At 43.2% G+C, this 17,837-nt stretch overlaps 1 protein-coding gene across 1 annotated transcript; it reads left to right on the top strand.

The window, feature by feature from the left end:
- The first annotated feature begins 2,287 nt into the window (after nt 1-2,287).
- Nucleotides 2,288-17,612, top strand: LOC309672691 (cytokine receptor common subunit beta-like). Its single transcript, XM_082484260.1, has 13 exons — nt 2,288-3,493; nt 5,638-5,767; nt 7,763-7,947; nt 8,269-8,417; nt 8,872-9,043; nt 9,140-9,272; nt 9,375-9,535; nt 10,431-10,576; nt 10,678-10,852; nt 11,874-11,964; nt 12,257-12,326; nt 15,459-15,562; nt 15,845-17,612. Exons 1-13 carry the CDS (start codon nt 3,424-3,426, stop codon nt 17,040-17,042), a joined length of 2,784 nt encoding a protein of 927 aa, XP_082340386.1. The 5' UTR covers nt 2,288-3,423; the 3' UTR covers nt 17,043-17,612.
- The last annotated feature ends 225 nt before the right edge of the window (nt 17,613-17,837 follow it).

Below are 17,837 nucleotides of genomic sequence, written 5' to 3'. Positions count from 1 at the left end.
GATACCTTAAATACTGTATTTTAAAAACACCGTGCAGTCATGGTGTTAAAATATACCACAAGTATAAATATAATCAGTAAAAAGTAAGAAGTTAAAACCATTTTCAAACACCATGCTTTGGATTTGACTGTTAGTTTCTGTGGCATTAAGCTACAATTCCTCATTTAAAAAAAATCTTTGTCCTTGATCTGCGGCTAAAATTTGTACAGGCGAAAGTGAAGATTAACAAGTATCTGAAGGTACTAAGAACCAGTTAACTAGCGATGCACGAATAACTAACCTGCCCCTCCCAAAACCGGCAAAATAATGTTTTCTCTTTTTCTTAGATGTTACCTGTAATGTTATCAGGTAACAAGATCTTTAACAACAACAAAAGTGTTTAAACTTTTGTTTAACAAGTTTTGTTTTAACAAGTTTTAAACTTTTTTTTTCTTCCTGATGTATCTACATAAACTTATTTATATGCATAAGCTTTAATATTCTATTATCTGTAGCCCTGCATTTATGCATATGAGTGTATTGGAAGTAAAGGAAAGAGTTCATATTTAAAGATAAATATATTGTTTGCTAGATGGGGATCCATAAATCATTTCTTACTTGACACTTTATTAGGGTAGAGTTCTAGCAGTATACCAATCCTGTACAGACTTGTATAAGAAAATACGCTCTCCAAAGAGTTGTAAGATGTGCTACAGGTCGTATCTGCTTTCCCAGTACAAAGCTTCCACCTGAAGCATCCACGCTTATTAAATTTCAGAGCTAGATAACATATATTTGGAAGAGACACAGATTATGTCTTCCTTTTTCCAATGATGGAAGGTTTTAGTTTACATTATTTTACTAAAATGTTACAAAATATACCTTTCCAGTTCAAAGGCATTGTAGCAATGTGGTTTAGGAAGAAGATGAAGCAATATACAATGATCATGTTAATAACCTTACACCTTGTGATACATAAAAGCATGCATTATAAGTTTGAAAGCTAATCGGCATGCGTGGCTTGCAAAGCTTCTGGTGTGCAGGATTACACAGAGCAAATAACATCTGAAGATTTTCACTGACAGCTAGATCCTGGGATGTACCCAGCAACTCAGCAAGTCTGTCTGAAGCTGGAGGAGCTGTCTGAGTGAGGAAGGAATGGCAGGGAAGATGTCTGCTGGGAAACAAGAAACCTCTTTTCTAAGGGTGGGGGAAGAACATACGTAAACTTACCGTTCTCTGAAAATCAGAGCAGGAGACTTCCTTTCTGCCTTTATACTGTACTGCAAAGTAAATTCTGACTATCCAGCAAAGTTGCATATTCCCTGCCTTGTCTGCAGATTTTATCAGCCACACCTCCTGATAGTCCCAACGACACACAATTTCATCAGATACTCTCATATTCTCCTTCTTGTTTCCCTTACATTTTTATATATAAATATATATATATTTATATATTTTATATATATATACATTTTTTCCCTTGTATTTTGATGTAGTTCTTACGAGAGCCTAACTGTGCTAACTGTGGTTTTGGTCAGTACTACAGGGATTTAGAGAAGGTGTAGTAGCAGTGCAGGACAGACAGACTCTGGCAGTTGTATTCTGTGTCTAGGGACTCATCTGCACCACCCTACCCCTGGTAGTTTACCCCTGAGAGCACAAATCTGAGTTTGTCTTTCGCTTATGGCTACCTAACCTTCCTATAGATCTTATTATTGAAGCCTACTGGGCTAAGCTTTAAAGCTGGATTTGAAACAGTGTGTGTGCCTTGGATGCAAGATAACTTCAGATCAACTCTTCTCACAAGTTTTTTTTGTTTTCTCTATGTACTGTAATACTTCCAATTTATTATTAACTGTTGAAATTGGTAAAACTTACTTTTAAAAATATTACTCAAATTAAAGGGTTACAGAGATAAAGTTAGTTCCCCTCCCCCCCAATAAATATGTGTACAAATAAAGTACAGAATGATCCCTGCCTTGAAGATTGTCTAGCCTAGAGTAAAGCAAGAAACAGCGCTGGAGTAAAAACCTAAGAATTCTTAGCTTTTCTCACTTCTGCTGCAGTCAATCCTCTTTTTTTTTTCTTTCTGAAAATACATTAGTCCCATGATCTGGTAATTGTTAACATGCAGATCGGCAATGACAAACTTCCTTCCCCTCCCTTCCCAGTTAAACAGTCCCATCTAAGTGTGTGCTTTGGGGGCTAAAATAGGAAGTACAGACTTCCTATTTCACAGGCACTTACACAGACTTTCCTGGAAAGGGCGTGGTCTACTTTGAAAGTGGCATTTGAGGCGCACGGAAGATATAGCAGTTATTTTGAAGACTTACTTGCCAAGAAAATCCTGTGGTTGGTGTATACCTCCTGCCTCCAGTTCTAGGGAAGTGTGGTTTTGCTGGTTTCTGCATCAGAGGATTCTGATGCTGTGGGGGAAGGCTGGACAGGGAGAGTCACCCATCAGGTTGAATCATCTGCCTCACAGACAGCTCTGGATCCAGGTAAGGGAAATGCTTCCTCTCTGGGGAAAACAAAATGGCAGAGAACCTGCTCTCATACAAAGGCTTCTGAGTCATTAAGGGATTCCTTAGCTGTAATTATAATTCAAGGGCTCAGCCAGCTGTTTCTGGTGTAAGGAAGTGGCATTCAGGAATCTGAAAGTCAATAGGAATTTAAAAGGAGTTTTTCCATGCTCCCCTAAAGTAGAAAAGAGTCTCAGCTCTGTAACATACTTAAGTAGGTGAGTTTATTATACTTTTGAGAGAACAATGAGAGATGGCCAACAGGACTTGAATTCCAGTATTGAACAACGTGGTCCATGGTCTTTGAACTACTCAATCTCAACAATCCCCCCCCCCCCCCCCCCAAAAAAAAAAAAAAAAGAAAGATAAATAGTTTCTTTGGTATTATTTCTACGATTTGCAACTTCTTTGGGGAGCAGCTGGAAAAGTAGCATGTTGAAGAGAAATCGAAAAGTGAATGAATACCAAAATTCAACCCAGGAGCTATGTGGTTGGGGATCGTATTTTAAAGGAAAGGTAAAAGACAGTTAATTAGGAAGGCTTTGAACATGAAGAGCAGAAGGATGAATAAACTTGAAGGCTGAGTTCTCTTCACAGATTAGGATTGTTTCTTGCTGCTACTCAGCTGAAAGAATTCCTGCACTTCCTTGGAAATGTGCATTCACTTCATTCTTTGCTCATATTGCAAGCTCACACAATAAGAACACATAGAATTTGTCCTACAATAAATACTTGGTAGAAGTTCTTTCTGAATGTCACTCCAACATGAAGCCTAAAGAAGTTCCCTAATTCAGTTTTACTTCCCTTTATATGAAATGAAAACAAGAAGCTCCACAAAAAGCAAAGCAAGAGAGTAGCCAGTGGGAAATGAAATCAAGTGTCTTCTGAATTAGGATCAAACTTGTGCACAAAGGACAGTATGATCATGAAAGAGATTTTCATCCTTCTGCTGAATATGGGTTTGGTCATCAGTGTCCAAGCCATTCGAGGTGAGTTTTAAATTTATATTTTCTTTTAGCCTTCCATCATTGCTTTTCTTTTCGTATCTGTCTCCTTCTTTCAGCTAATGCTCTTCCACATTTTCTGCTTGCTTTTTTGCTTCCTTCTGCCACCATCTTCTGTGCTGTAGGAGAACAGGCATCTTGATCAAAACCAGTGTGTAGCACGTACATGTGCAGACAAATGAGTTGTAGGTTAGTGGCATGGGCAGGTGAAATACTGGACAAATGGATGAGGTGAGCAAGCTGACTGGTTAATGAATGAATAGGAAGGAATAATAGACCTTGATAGTTAATGAAAAAATAGGAAAATGAAGGACTGCATGATTCAGATGGTAGTGTACAGGAGTAGAGACAAGTAGACAGACACAAGACGGGTGTATGTGTGGGGGCTACCAACAACATCCAGATGTCCTGATTTTCTTCTTGTGGAATTGCTGACAGGTAAAGAGACCATCTGCTCTTTATCCATTGCTTGTGTTTCTGAATTTAATGTCTTTCCTTTTCTGATGCAACAAGAGCTACTTTTCTTTCTTTCTCCCTTCCCTTCCCTTCCCTTCCCTTCCCTTCCCTTCCCTTCCCTTCCCTTCCCTTCCCTTCCCTTCCCTTCCCTTCCCTTCCCTTCCCTTCCCTTCCCTTCCCTTCCCTTCCCTTCCCTTCCCTTCCCTTCCCTTCCCTTCCCTTCCCTTCCCTTCCCTTCCCTTCCCTTCCCTTCCCTTCCCTTCCCTTCCCTTCCCTTCCCTTCCCTTCCCTTCCCTTCCCTTCCCTTCCCTTCCCTTCCCTTCCCTTCCCTTCCCTTCCCTTCCCTTCCCTTCCCTTCCCTTCCCTTCCCTTCCCTTCCCTTCCCTTCCCTTCCCTTCCCTTCCCTTCCCTTCCCTTCCCTTCCCTTCCCTTCCCTTCCCTTCCCTTCCCTTGAGCTGGAAATGGGAAGTATCTCCTTGGATCACCCAGTGCACCATGTCTACATCAAGACTAAGCCTGTACCCACTTTAAACATGTCAGAATAAAAGGGTTGTCAGACGGTGTTCTTCGTGGACATCTGCCTTTTCCAAGACAGATGCCAATGCCTGATGTCTGCAGTAGCTGCGGGATTTATGCTGCCTGGCCCCAAGTCAATTGCAGGACATCTCCCTTTGAGATGTCTGAGGGAAAATGTATTACATTGTAAGTCCAACTGGTCTCTTGGCATTCCGAGTCTTAGCCTTACATTCAGACCATCCCTTTCTATGTAGGATGCTCCGTTTTCTGGTTATGCAAGGAATGTCATAGAACTTACTTTGCAGTGGTTTTCAGTAGATGATCAAAGTAAGGTCCCTCTTATGCCTGCCAACTAAGACACCATCATACTTTTCTGATGGTTTTTGCCTGTAAAAAGCCCCTCAACTAAACCGATAGTTGTTCTTATCAAGAAAAATTGAAAGCTTATTCATGTTTGCATGCTGACATCTCTGTCATCTGAAGGTCATATCCCAATAGTGCAGCATAAATAGTACATTCAGAGAAAATAAAGAAGAAAGCAACTTACTTCATAGCGAATGTACCAGGGGTGGCCTGTATTTTCCCACTTCACAGCTGTGAGGTAAAAAAAACCACAACAGTTATCCCTGATGGAAAGTCTGGCCATTTCTGTGTCATAAATCTAGTTCCAAAAAATCAGTTTGGGCATTCTTCTGAGTCATAACAAGATTCTTCTTAGAGCATCTCACTTTTAAATACACCTTTCTAGTCTCATAACCTTTACTAGGAGGTTAGTGGCAAAGAAGTCCCATACGACAACACACAAAGATGAAGTGATCACCATATGCCTGCTGACCATGTTATCTACCAATCCCTGGAAACAATCAGTGTTTGAAAAGGAATACCTTGGCTGGAATTACGTGCCTTGCAGGCACAAAGGTCTCACTTCATTGTTGTTACTTGTAGCTTAGTTTGGACGCTTGCGTATTGTGGAGATGTATAGAATGGCCACAAACCTGTACGTATTTGCACCAAGAGTCATTTTTCGGTGTCATGAGGAGAGTACTGTCACCAGTGCCTTCCCCATTCTGCTGGCAGAATCACTATACCTTCTGCTGTCTCTCACTGTTTACATTTGTAATCACTGCATCTTTTTTTACCTGATATTCCTTTCTCAGAGAGTATCCCCATGAAAAGCTTGAGCTGCTACAACAACTACGACTCACAGCTGACCTGCACGTGGATGGAACATTCAGAGGCTCATGCCCTCGTTGGTATGATTCTTTACCAAAGGGATAATATTATAATGTAAGTACCTGAAATGTGCTGTGCTGGATAAAAGCCCAAAGGGAAATTGTCCACAGCTTGGAATCCTGGGGACCGGCAGTCAGGTTTTCAGAAAGCGTTGCCACCTCTTTCAGTCACTGGGTTAAAGGAAAACTTGTGCCTGCTTCTGAGGCCTCTTCTAGGAAAGGGAGGAATGAATAGTTGAGTTATTTTTATCACCTTTACAATTCTTTTCCCATAATTTGACTGTGGGATCATAGACGTGAAATAAATTGGGGCATATAGGTTGCTATTAATGGAGTGGAGAAGACGGTGTCAGAACAAGTGTAAGTCTGAGTGTTGTTTATAAACCTAAAAGGGAGGAGATGTTCCCCCTCTTATTTTGCCCATTTGGGAGCATCACTGAGAGCGTGGCTTTGATCGCTTCTGAGAAACATCTCTAGACTCTGTGTTTGTGAGATAGAGAAGACTGGTGAGTTCATCTGTGCCATCACTTTTCCTCCCAGATATACTGGTCTGTTTATGACAGTATCTCTCCATTACATCCTTTTGAAAAGGGAACTGAGTCACCAGACTGGATCAGTTGTGAGGATAAGAAAGGACAGAGAGGCAAGAATAGTCAAGGGAGAGAGGAAGACAGAGATGGAAAGCGGAGAAGAAAATGAATTAGAGTCTGGGAATACAGGAAGGAAAGGAAAGAGAAAGAACTCTTGATTTTACTGTAAAGAAGAAAGAATTAACAGACCTAAAAGCAGCTAAAAACACTGGAAGGTCTTTGGAACAGGACCTTGAAGCTAATGCTTCTGGGAAAAGATTATATAAAATTACTTGGACCTTTGGAGGATTCTCTGGAACATTGTTACATGATGGAGTGTGTGGATCACGCAGGAAACATGACTGGAATGAACTGATCAGACAAGCAGGTACTTAGCGTGGACAGTCACACAGCTGAAACCAAAACAGTCAATAATTTAACAAGGTCAGCTCATAGGTGAAGAATAGTTGACTGAATCGCAAACTGTAAAGTAATGCTGGTGAGTAGATAGAAATATCTTCAGGACTTCTCAAGCCTTGGGCTGACTCTTTTGTTTAAGGGTACGCACATGTATGGTCAGTCTCACTCATACTTCAGGAATATCCCTGCTTTCCTTGCTAATACCAAACTTTTAAAAGTAGCAATAGTGCTGAATAACGGTTGCTAACACATAGTTGGCTAGGAGACTCCATCCTGTCCTGGACGACAGCATTTGGCCTTAGATATTCACAACTTAGTATTTCTCATTTGAACTGGAACAATATAATATACTGGGCATGAAGCCAATAGCACAAACAGAATTCCAGAGGGTACAAAAAAGAAGCAACACATCTCTCCAGCAGCTCAGGCTACTCCAAGCACACAAAGCTTATCCTCTCCTGTCTAGTTTAAAATATAGTTTCTAATTTTCATGATGCTCCTTGGCCTGTAGAAAGGCTATATAAAAGGATGATTAACATTCTGGATGAAATCTTTAATGAATACATAAGGTCCCTTGGCAGAACAGAACTACTAAGGATACAGAAGTACATTTTGGTTAGAGAATTTTTTTTTAAATGTCTTTGTGGGACTGCAAAATAAATGTCTTCAAGAAGCTAAGGATCACCAGAAACTTTACTGCCTTTCACTCTGAGTAAAAGGTGTATTTCCATGACATTATATTTTATCATACTGTTTCTCACATAAAAAATATGAGATTACGTAGAATTACGCTAAAAACTAACAAAAGTAGAGTGGTACCAAAATATAACATTCTGCTGCACAGATTTGAAATGGGAAGGCATTTGACAAAACCCTGGTTTTAAAAATGTTTGTCATATTAACTGATGCAAAACAGGACTAATTGTACAGTAAGGAGAAGATATAAGTGCCCGAGTAAATTGTAACAACAGAATGGGGTGGAAATTGTTTCAGGCATTTAATTTTGCATTAACTATAGGTGTCCAGATCAGATCTTTATGGGTCACTTTCTTTATACACAGGGAGAACAAGGAGATGCTTTGCAAACGCCAGACAAAAAATGACTTACATGAGGCTCCAGACTCCTATGTGCACTGGGTTTGCCACCTCTCCACAGAAAATTTTGGAATAGGGGTAAATGATATTTACAGCTTCAAACCTAGCAAGATGCTTCAAGCGGAACTAAACATTGATCTTCTCCAAAATGGTAAGGATTAAATTCCAAAGTCTCATTTTCCAGTGAATATTAAGGATCTTTGAGAACGTATTTGCTGTTCAGTTAGGAAATGAAACACAAATCCATTGTGAAAACAGCCAAAGGGTTCCACATTGAGAGGATGTGGCAGGGAGGGGAGAGGGCAAGTTTCTGGCAGCAGCTGGACCTGGAAGGGGGACTCTATCAGGAGCTACTTAGTGTGGCAGGGATAAGATACTCTGAAAATGGGGAAGCTTACCTAGGAGGTTTCTTCCCCTCTTCATGTCCCTGTCCCCACTATCACCTCTCATGTGTTGTACCTTCACCTTCCAGTTCGGTCCCTCCCTCCTCAAAACCTCTCAGTCACCTCGGTGAGATCAGGAGACTTCTTGCTGACCTGGAAAGCAGCTGATGGAAGCCAAGGGCTGCGCAACGCACTGGAGTATGAAGTCACTTACAAGCGGGAGTGGGAGTCCTGGGAGGTAAGAGCGGAGGAGCCGGGCTGTCCTGGTTTGGGCTGCACCCTTTTGGGCAGTGGAGAGCCTGTGGTAAATGTTGTGCAAATGAGTGGCCTTTCTGTTCTCAGGCACTATGAGGAGACTATGGCGACAAATGTTGTTTCAGGTTGGGCAGAAGGGCCTCTCTTTCTCTTTGCAAGTGACTTGCCCAGTGGAATACCCCTTGCTCTGAATTGAATGCAAAGATCTGTTCTTCGCTGAACAAAAAGCACTGTGCTTGGGTTTTGAGTTGGAATTGATTTTGCCCTGAATGCCTCCCAACTGAAACTAAATCACGTTCCAACAGAAGCCTGTGGGTCCATGTGGGAGAATAGCAAAATACATTTGGAGCTGCTTCCCCTTCCAGAAGTGTGTTTTGTTTGATGTTTTTAAGTTTTTAACAGTGCATATCCTTTGCTTTCCTCTCCCCCAATGACAGAAAGCCGCCTCGCTCTTGCTCTCCAACACCACAAGTTGCCATCTAAACCACAAGGACCTTGTCCCGGGGAGCAGCTACGTTGCCCGTGTACGAGCCAGACCGGGGCGGGCCAGTGGCTTCTCTGGGCAGTACAGCGAGTGGAGCACGGAGGTGTCATGGGAGACCCCTGAAGGTAGCGTGGGACGGAGTGGGGCCGTGCAGGGCTGGAGGCACTGGCTGAAAAGCCAGACCTTCCCTGTCACTTAGCTTACTCTCATCTTTTCTGAAGGTGGCCTTCAGCCCAGGAACCTTCGCTGTCTCTTCAATGGTGCAGATCGTCTGAGGTGCAGCTGGGAAGTGAAGAAAGCCATCATCACCTCTGTCCTCTTTGGCTTGTTCTTCAGGGCCACTCCGGCATCAGCGTACGTGCTCTGTTCATGGCAGCGTGCCTGCACCTCTCCCACAGAGTTTCCGCTCTGTCCCATTCCTCCTGACCTCAGCTCAACCTCTTTTTCTCCCCTCAGAGAAGAGGAGTGCTCTCCTGTGCATGAGAAGCATTTGCCCCACGTCCAGTATGTGGTCCAGAGCTGTGAGATCCTTGTTAGCAACTCCAGCAGTCAGAGCCAGTACCGTGTGTCTGTCCGGGCCAAGATGGAGGAGAAATTGATTGAAGCCTACAAGAACAGTGAGTGGCTGTGTTGCGTCTTGCTTCTCGTGTTTGTTTCTTGGAGAGATGCCTGTGTGGACAAGTGGGGCTGAGGACAGCAGTGGTGAGGAAAGGTGGGTGGGAGGAGGAAGAGACCAGGATGTATGAAGAAAGGAACTAGATGCTGTGTCAGGTCAGAGGTCTAGAAGTGGCTTGTAGGAGTGGAGCTCCTCAGTGGCACTCATTAGTCTGAGGAAGGTGGCAGCAGTGGAAACTGCTCCGCAGAATTTTGGGTTGTTACCCAGAGCTTCCCAGTGAGCAATTGTCACCCTGCTGACTTCTCTGTGATTGACCTTAACGAGTGTCCCAGGTGACAGGGAGCTGTGGGGAGAGGTGTTTGTGGGGAGTGTGTCACTATGTGATTTCTCAAGAAGCCAGTGGAGCTCTTGCAGGTTTGTGCAGTGACCCCTGGAGCACTGGATGAGGCAGGGTTCCTCTGCTGAGTGAGGTGCACCAGGTGGATCATCTCTGCCTGCCTGTATTGAGGTACTGGTGCTCCTTTTCACAGTCTAAAGCTGGGGCAGCTCCTGTAGTGGGTGAAAATATGAGGAAGTAGCCCCAAGAGAGCTGAAAATCTCTGGAAATGTGTTGGACCAGTAAGGATGTTTCAAATATTGCTTTATTGCCTTTCTGTACACAGGGATTGCTGTCAATATTAATGGATATCGATATTCTGTTATTGAATGTGTTTACTGGTTTATTGTATTTGACTAGAAAATGCAGATGCAGAGAATTAAGAAGTGTTAAAAAGCTGAGACTTCTTACATTGCATAAAACAACATGGTTTTTAGTCTCTGGAAACTATTCACAGTGGTGAAAGGGAGTGCTAGACCAGTATGTTGATAAGCACTCTAAGACATTCTGTGTGTTCCAGTTAAGGTGCTCCCGCCTACAAATGTGTCAGTGACAGTGACAGAGAACCAAGAGTATGAACTGAAGTGGATAAAACAGACTTTGGGTTATAGCTTCATAAAACAGAGATACCAAGTTGAGTACTGGAAAAATGACCAATACGAAAAGGTAAGTCTTAGAAAGTGCAGGAGTCCGTGATTTCTCTTTGCTGGGCAAATTGGAAAGACAGTTCGTCTCGTCTTCATCAATTGTGCTTTTCTTTTCCCTAGACTCCCCAGAAGTTAAATATCAGCAATGATGAACCTCCCTTCATCTTCACCCTGCAGATGCTGGCACCATCTACAGAATATAGGGGGAAAATGCGTGCAAGGGTGAATACGCCTCTGGATTATGAGGGGCCTTGGAGTGAATGGAGTGAGGAGTTCACCTGGAAAACTGAGAATGGTATTTTCCATGCAGGCTACTTCTCTAAGGTTTTGTGGAGTGTTAATAGCTGGAATGCCTCTATAGAAAAATACATTCTCTCAGCTGGGGTTGAAGTTCGGTCCAGCCTTGAGCTAGCTGGGGTTGCTTAACAAGGTAGCTGTCCTGTCCACACCCTTGGGGTACAGCAGCAATGCTAATGAAGGAGGTGAGCAGGAATGACCTTTTAAGCTTCTTTCCTGCTTCCCTTCACAAGGTGAATACAACCAACTGTAAAGGCTTCCATATGGAAAATCAATAAAGATCCTGCCCAAAGGATGATCCTTGTTTCGTGACTGCACTGCTATCACTGACTGAAGAGCCTGAGACTGCAAAAAGACAGAATATAAGGCATATCTTTTATATTTGCAGAGTGAATATAGGGTTGTATAAAACACACAGTAGAGTCTAGTGGAACTAAAAAACTTTATGTTTTTGCTGTTTCTGCACTTAGAGGCAGAATGGCTGCTATCATATGGTCTTCTGTCCAAATTAATATGATCTTCCATGTTTGTGCTGAGGAGACTTGTAGTGGTAAGACAGTAGGCAATTTTTGATGAGTGTACTCAGGAAGAAATTGGTATGTTGTTAATGATCAGTTATGGCCATTAGGAGAGGAAGCTCTAAGAAAATCTCTGAAAACCTGTCTCTTCAGGACTGCCCAGAGTAAGATGCCTGAAGAAATGCCTATTGTTCATGGTGGAGTAAGGAAACTAGCCATCTTGTCATTAACAAAAATTTTTTATAGTGATGTCAGTAAAAAATAAAAAAGAATCAGTAAGAAAACAATGAACTCCTTTGGTCAGTAGGCTGTTCAGGCCGTGTTTGGTCTCTCCCATTTTGGAGGCTTTCCCAACAGTTTGAAAGCCTCATGATCCTATCCTGTGACATGCCACCTACATTTCCCTGATCTGCTTGCAGGAAGAGTGACCCAGGTGAAAAACCTGTAATGGGAAGCAGCCACTCTGCAGGTGGATACTGATTTCTCTTTTCTCTCTTTCAGTTCTGCCACCAATGCTTCTCCCACTGATGCTCCCAGTTCTCATCATCATCTTGCTAATAGTTGCTTATTGCAGCTATAAGTATTTCCTCAGGTAGGCTTGCATTGTGATGAGGAGGTTTAGCAGTGTGTTGGCCATGTGGGTGGCGGCGTAAAGTCTGAGGCACTCCTTGTCCCCCATGAGAGAGAGGTCTATGTGGAGATGAGCCTTGGTGTGCAATGGGCAGCCTTGTGTGCATCTGTGCAAGTGTTTGAGTTGGCTGGTGGCGTGCCAGGGCCTTGGTGGTTCCTCGCTGTGCCTGGCAGTGTGGCGTATGGGGCACAGTCTTTTTGGGTTGCAGCCACGCTGAGAAGCAAATCTTGACAACTGTGTGTTGTTGTTGCAGGAAGAAGCAAATGTGGGAGGAAAAGATCCCGAACCCCAGCAAGAGTCTCCTGATCCAGAGCTACCAGGGGGTAAGAGGGAATTGTACCTTGAAGGGTACTGACTGAAATAATCTAGTGTCATTAGGAAACTTTATCAGCTGGTGCTTTCATTAGTCACCAAATAGTAATCAACGCTAATTCAGAGCTTTTTAGAATGAGGCGGTAGCCCTACTAAAGAAACTTTTATTTTAAGGAACTGGATTTTCTGGAATAAATGTTACCACGTGCCTATCTCTTATCAGGGCAAGCATTCTTTATTGGAAATCGAGGAACACACTTAGACAGCATTTGGTCAAAGCTGTCTAAGTAGAACCTCTCTCCCTTATTCCTCCCTTCCAAAAAAGCCCCAGCATCTGGAAAGGGTAGCATAGGCATCTCTGGATCTTGTTTATCCTAAGTTTTGTAAACATCTCAGTAATTCTGTTTCTCTGGTCAGCTGGTACAGAAGGATGGTCATTATAGCCCTATAGGTGAAATATTGCCCAGAACCTCCTCATATGGTGCTGGAAAAGAGTAGACACTGCACAAAGCAGTAGTGTTGATGTTTACTGTGGTAGGAACCTGCAGCATCTCTATGAGCTCTTTAAGGGAGCAGCTCCTGTCCCCTATGCTATGTAAAGTTAGCATAGCATAGCGTAGCGTACTGTAGCATAGAATAGAATAGAACAGAATAGAATAGTTCAGTTGGAAGGGATCTATAATGATCATCTAATCCAACTGCCTGCCACTTCAGGGCTGACCGAAAATTAAAGCGTATTATTAAGGGCATTGTCCAAATGCCTCTTAAATACTGGGGCATTGACCACCTCTCTGGGAAGCCTGTTTCAATGTTTGACCACCCTCTCAGTAAAAAAATGCTTCCTAATGACCAGCCTAAACCTCCCTTGGTGCAGCTTTGAACCATTCCTACGCATCCTATCACTGGATACCAGGGAGAAGAGATTGGCACCTCCCTCTCCAATTCCCCTCCTCAGGAAGCTGTAGAGAGCAATGAGATCACCCCGCAGCCTCTTTTTCTCCAAACTGGGTAAACCCAAAGTCCTTAGTCTCTCCTCACAGGACAATCCTTCCAGCCCTTTTACCAGATTTGTTTCCCTCCTCTGGGTGCATTCAGGTACCTTAAAATCCTTAAATTGTGAGGCCCAGAACTGCATACAGTACTCACAGTGAGGCCACACCATTGCTAAATACACTGGGATAATCACCTCTTTTGACCAGCTGGTGATCTGTGTTTGGTGCACCCTGGGATGTGGTTTTCCCTCTTGGCTGCCAGGGCACACTGCGGACTCCTATTGAACCTGCTGTCGACCGGCACCCCCAGACCCCTTTCTGCAGGGCTGCTCTCCATCTGCTTCTCTCCCAAATTATACCTGTGCTCGGCATTACTCTGTCCCAGGTGAAGAATCTGGCATTCGGACTTCTCAAATTTCATTCTGTTGATGATTGCCCAATGTTCCAATCTATCTAGATCCCTCTGCAAGGCCTTTTGTCGCTTGAGAAACAAACATCCCAGTTTGCTGTCATCTACAAACTTGTCTAATGGTGCCTTCAACTCCTGCATCCAGATGACTGATAAAAATATTGAACTGGCCCTAGAACTGAGCTCTGAGGTACACCACTGGTGACTGGTCACCAGCAGATGTAGCCCCATTCACTACAACCCTTTGAGATCTGCCCTTCAGCCAGTTCTTCACACAGCACACTGTACCTGCTCATCTCACAGCTGGACAACTTGTACAGAAGGATGCTGTGAGGGACAGTGTCAAAAGCATTACTAAAATAAAAAAAACACCTTCATCCAGTGCCTTCCCTTCATTCACTAGGCAAGTGATCTTATCAAACAAGAATATCAAACAGGACTTTCCCTTTGTGAACCCATGTTGACTGTGCTTGATGATTGCATTGCTCTTTAAACGCCTTTCAATAGCACCCAGTATGATCCTCTCCAGAATTTTTTCAGGAACTAAGGTTATACTACCAGGTCTGTAGTTTCCTGGGTCTTCCCTCATGCTTTTTTTGTAAATTAGAATAACATTCGCTAGCTTCCAGGCAGCAGGAACCTCCTCAGACTCTGAAGACCTTTGGTAGATGAACAAGAGGAAGTCTGCTGTAGCATCCAATTGCTCTTTCAATACTCGGGGATGAATCCCCTAAGGCCTCATGGACTTAAAAGCATTCAGCTGATACAGCTGGTCCCTTACAAATTCAGTGTCCACAAAGGGAAAATCACTGTTCTTGCACTCATGGTCCTCCAACTCAGAAGACTAGGCAGCCCAAGGTCTATCAGTAGTATTAAAAACTGAGGCAAAAAACACATTGAATGCCTCTGCTTTTTCTTCATCCCTATAAGTCAGGTGACCATCATCAACAAGTATTGGTCTAATGTTTTCTTTAGACCTCCTCTTGGTATTAATGTACTTAAAAAAGCCTTTCTTGTCTGACACACTAGCCAGTGTCAATTCTAATTGAGCTTTGGCCTTTTGTGTCTTCTCTCTGCATATATGAACCGCAGTTCTGCAATCTTCCTTCAAAGCCTGACCTTGCTTCCAGAGATCATACCATTTCTTTTTCCTCTTGAGCTCCAGAAGGAGTTCTCTGTTCAGCCAAGCTGGTTGTCTGCCCTGCTTGCTTGACTTACGACACAGTGGAATTGCCTGCTCCGGTGCTTTTAAAAGGTGGTACTCAGAAACTGACCACCACTTGTGGACTCCCAAGCCCTCCAAAGCAGATTCCCAGGGGACACTGCTAAGTAGCTCCCTGAATAGCTTAATGTTTGCTCTCTTGAAATCTAGGGTAGCAACTCTGCTGTCCTTTCTTCTCATTACTCTGAAAATTTTAAACCTAATCATTTCGTGATCACTGTAGCCAACAGAGCCACCCACTATCACATCTCCCACGAGTCCTTCTCTATTTACAAATAACAAGTCTAGGAGGGTATCTTTCCTAGTTGGCTCACTGAGTACTTGTAGTTAGGTCAGTGGTAAGGCAATATGGGTCTGAAGTAACTGTCTTCTGGAGAACAGAACACACCTTCTAGTCATACTACTGATGTTGTATCCCTATTGCCAGATGCTGTAGGCTCTCCTATTCGTTTTCTTTGTCCATGAGGAATGTATGGTTCTTGATTCTACTGCCAGTGAGACACTGCTTTTTCATTTTCAGAAAGTACCTTTAGGAAACTGGTCAACAAGCAGCCTGCTGGACTTCAACAAATACAACCTTTCAGAGAAGATGGAGCAGGCTAGCTTCCTTCAAGTTGTGGACAGGTGAGTGAACAGCATATTAGAGTGACACTGTGGATGATAATGTCAAAGAGCTCCTTAAGTCATGTCAAGATATAATAAAATGTTCTGTCACTAAAAAGCCTATACAAGTTGCTTTTGAAGAAGAGCTAAATTGTTTTGCTATCTGGGTTAGCCTGCTTCTCCACAAAAGACTTTTTCTAACCCTATGTGTAGCTACGTGTGTTTTCAACTAAGCTTGTTTTATATTTATTGTTTACCACAATAATATCTCTCATGAGCAACTTTTAACTTTCCCACATTCAGGCAGACGAAGACTTTGGCAGCGTCCCCTGAAGGGCAGGCTAAAAGGACAGATGTTTCCCCTGTTGCACTGGACCTACAAAACTCATACCATGCTTTAAATGAGCCAGAGCATGCCCCAGTTGTCTGCTCAAGTCATATTGCTGGTCATTTCTTTCCCATTTCAAGGAGAAACAGTGTTGGTGGAAGTACTGCTTCTCAGACAGCAATCTCTTGCTTTGCTTTCAATGGTCCATACTTGTACAGCCCAGTGATGTCCTCCCAGCCTGATATGCATCAGACCCTGGAAGTGGACCCAGTGGGAGTCCGTGAGAAATCTGTTTCCCTTCAGTATGTGACCCTCCCAAAGGAAGACTGTCCCCAGGCTCCACTGAGGCAAGAACAGCCAGGAGCAGGTCCTTCACAGCCCTTCCAGCTCCCAGATCAGAAGGAAGTGACACGACACCTCGACAATGAGAAAGAATTCTCACTGGCCCCACCAGCCTGTGGGAAAGGCAAGAACGTGAGAACAGAAGAGCAGAAATCTCCAAAGGCTCTTAGCTGTATCAGGTCTCCTCAGCAGTGCCCCTTGGGGTACATCACCACAGAGAGCCTGTTACTGCCATCAGCCAGCGACTCCAACCATCCGCCACTTGTCACTGCTGGGGAGTCACCTTGTGACTCACAGAAGCCCCAACCCCCCAGCGACCACTCTTGCTGTGAGTTTTCTCCTGCAAAAACTGGTGTCACGGTCCCAGTTTCAGGTCAAGCACCAACCTCTTCTCCTGAATTGCAGATGGATACATTTGGAGACTATCTTACTGTCCCTTTAGGTCTCCATGGACATTCAGAACCCACAAAGATTTCTTTGCCTGTCTTACAGAAGAAAAATGATCTTCTTAGAAAGCAGCCTTTGTCAGAGGGTAACTTGGTGGTGTTAAACCCTGACAGCACTGAGCCAATTTTCCTTTGCCAGGTTGGTGACTATTGCTTCCACAGCCTAAAATCCAGTGTGAAGATGGATATTAGTCAGGAAAACCACGAAGTCAAGAAACCTTCTGAAGGCAAGACAACACCTGGGAAGCCTGTATCTGATGAAGAAGCCATCACTGGCAAGGACAAGGATGTATCAAAAATGCAGGCTATTCAGCTTTTCAAAAACTTGAAATCAGATGATTACTTTTCCTGGCAGCAATCTTTGAGGATCACAGAAATCCGTTAAATGGGCAAATATTAATGAATATCAAAGCTACAGGTAACTGAAAGAGGTTGAACTGCCTGATGGAAATGAAAACTCAAACCTAAGAACAATTAAATGCCAGTTCCCTTTTCCAGCTTTCAGTCCAACATGTTGAAAGATTTGCAGTAGCTCAATATCCTTCGCAATGGCCTTCACAGATTTGGCATGAAAGACAATCCAAACATTGCCCTTTGCTGTTCTTCAAACTTTTTGGCTTATCCACAATGAACAGTTTAGACCCCTCATGGTCCTGTGACAGATCACTGTCATTTTTCAATAATACCAGATCGCTTGAGGCAAAACTTGTGGCAGGAAATGCAGACTTAACAGCATGAAATGCTATCAGAAGAAGACAGGCTTGTAAACCTTGGAAAGAAAACTTATATGCTTAAGAGCAATTTTATTGAACTTCTGCGTGTGTGTAAAATAGATCTAAGAGTCACCAAGGACCTTTCATATCTCTACCTTTCCACTACTGGCATGAAATATGTATTGTCTAAGGTGAAAAAACCCATACAGTAATAGAAGTTTAAATAAAAAATGAGAAAACCATGTTGAAGTCCAGGAAACCTTTCTTAATATTTAGGTGCAGTGTATCACAGCGTATTCTATTGGTAAGAAGGAAACATTACTGGGATACATAAACTAGGCTGTAGAAAGCCATGAGGAAGAAGATATATTACTGAATGAAAACCCAAGGACTCGTAAGGTACAGAGAGAGGAAGGGAGTGGGGCAGGTAACAGAAAATGACAGGCAAGAAATGTGAAGGTGCACAA

Source organism: Vanellus vanellus (genome assembly GCF_965231255.1).
Source record: "Vanellus vanellus genome assembly, chromosome: 1".
Taxonomy (NCBI): Eukaryota; Metazoa; Chordata; class Aves; order Charadriiformes; family Charadriidae; genus Vanellus; species Vanellus vanellus.
The sequence above is the reverse complement of the archived record's forward strand: the minus strand, read 5'-3'. Positions and strand labels throughout refer to the sequence as shown.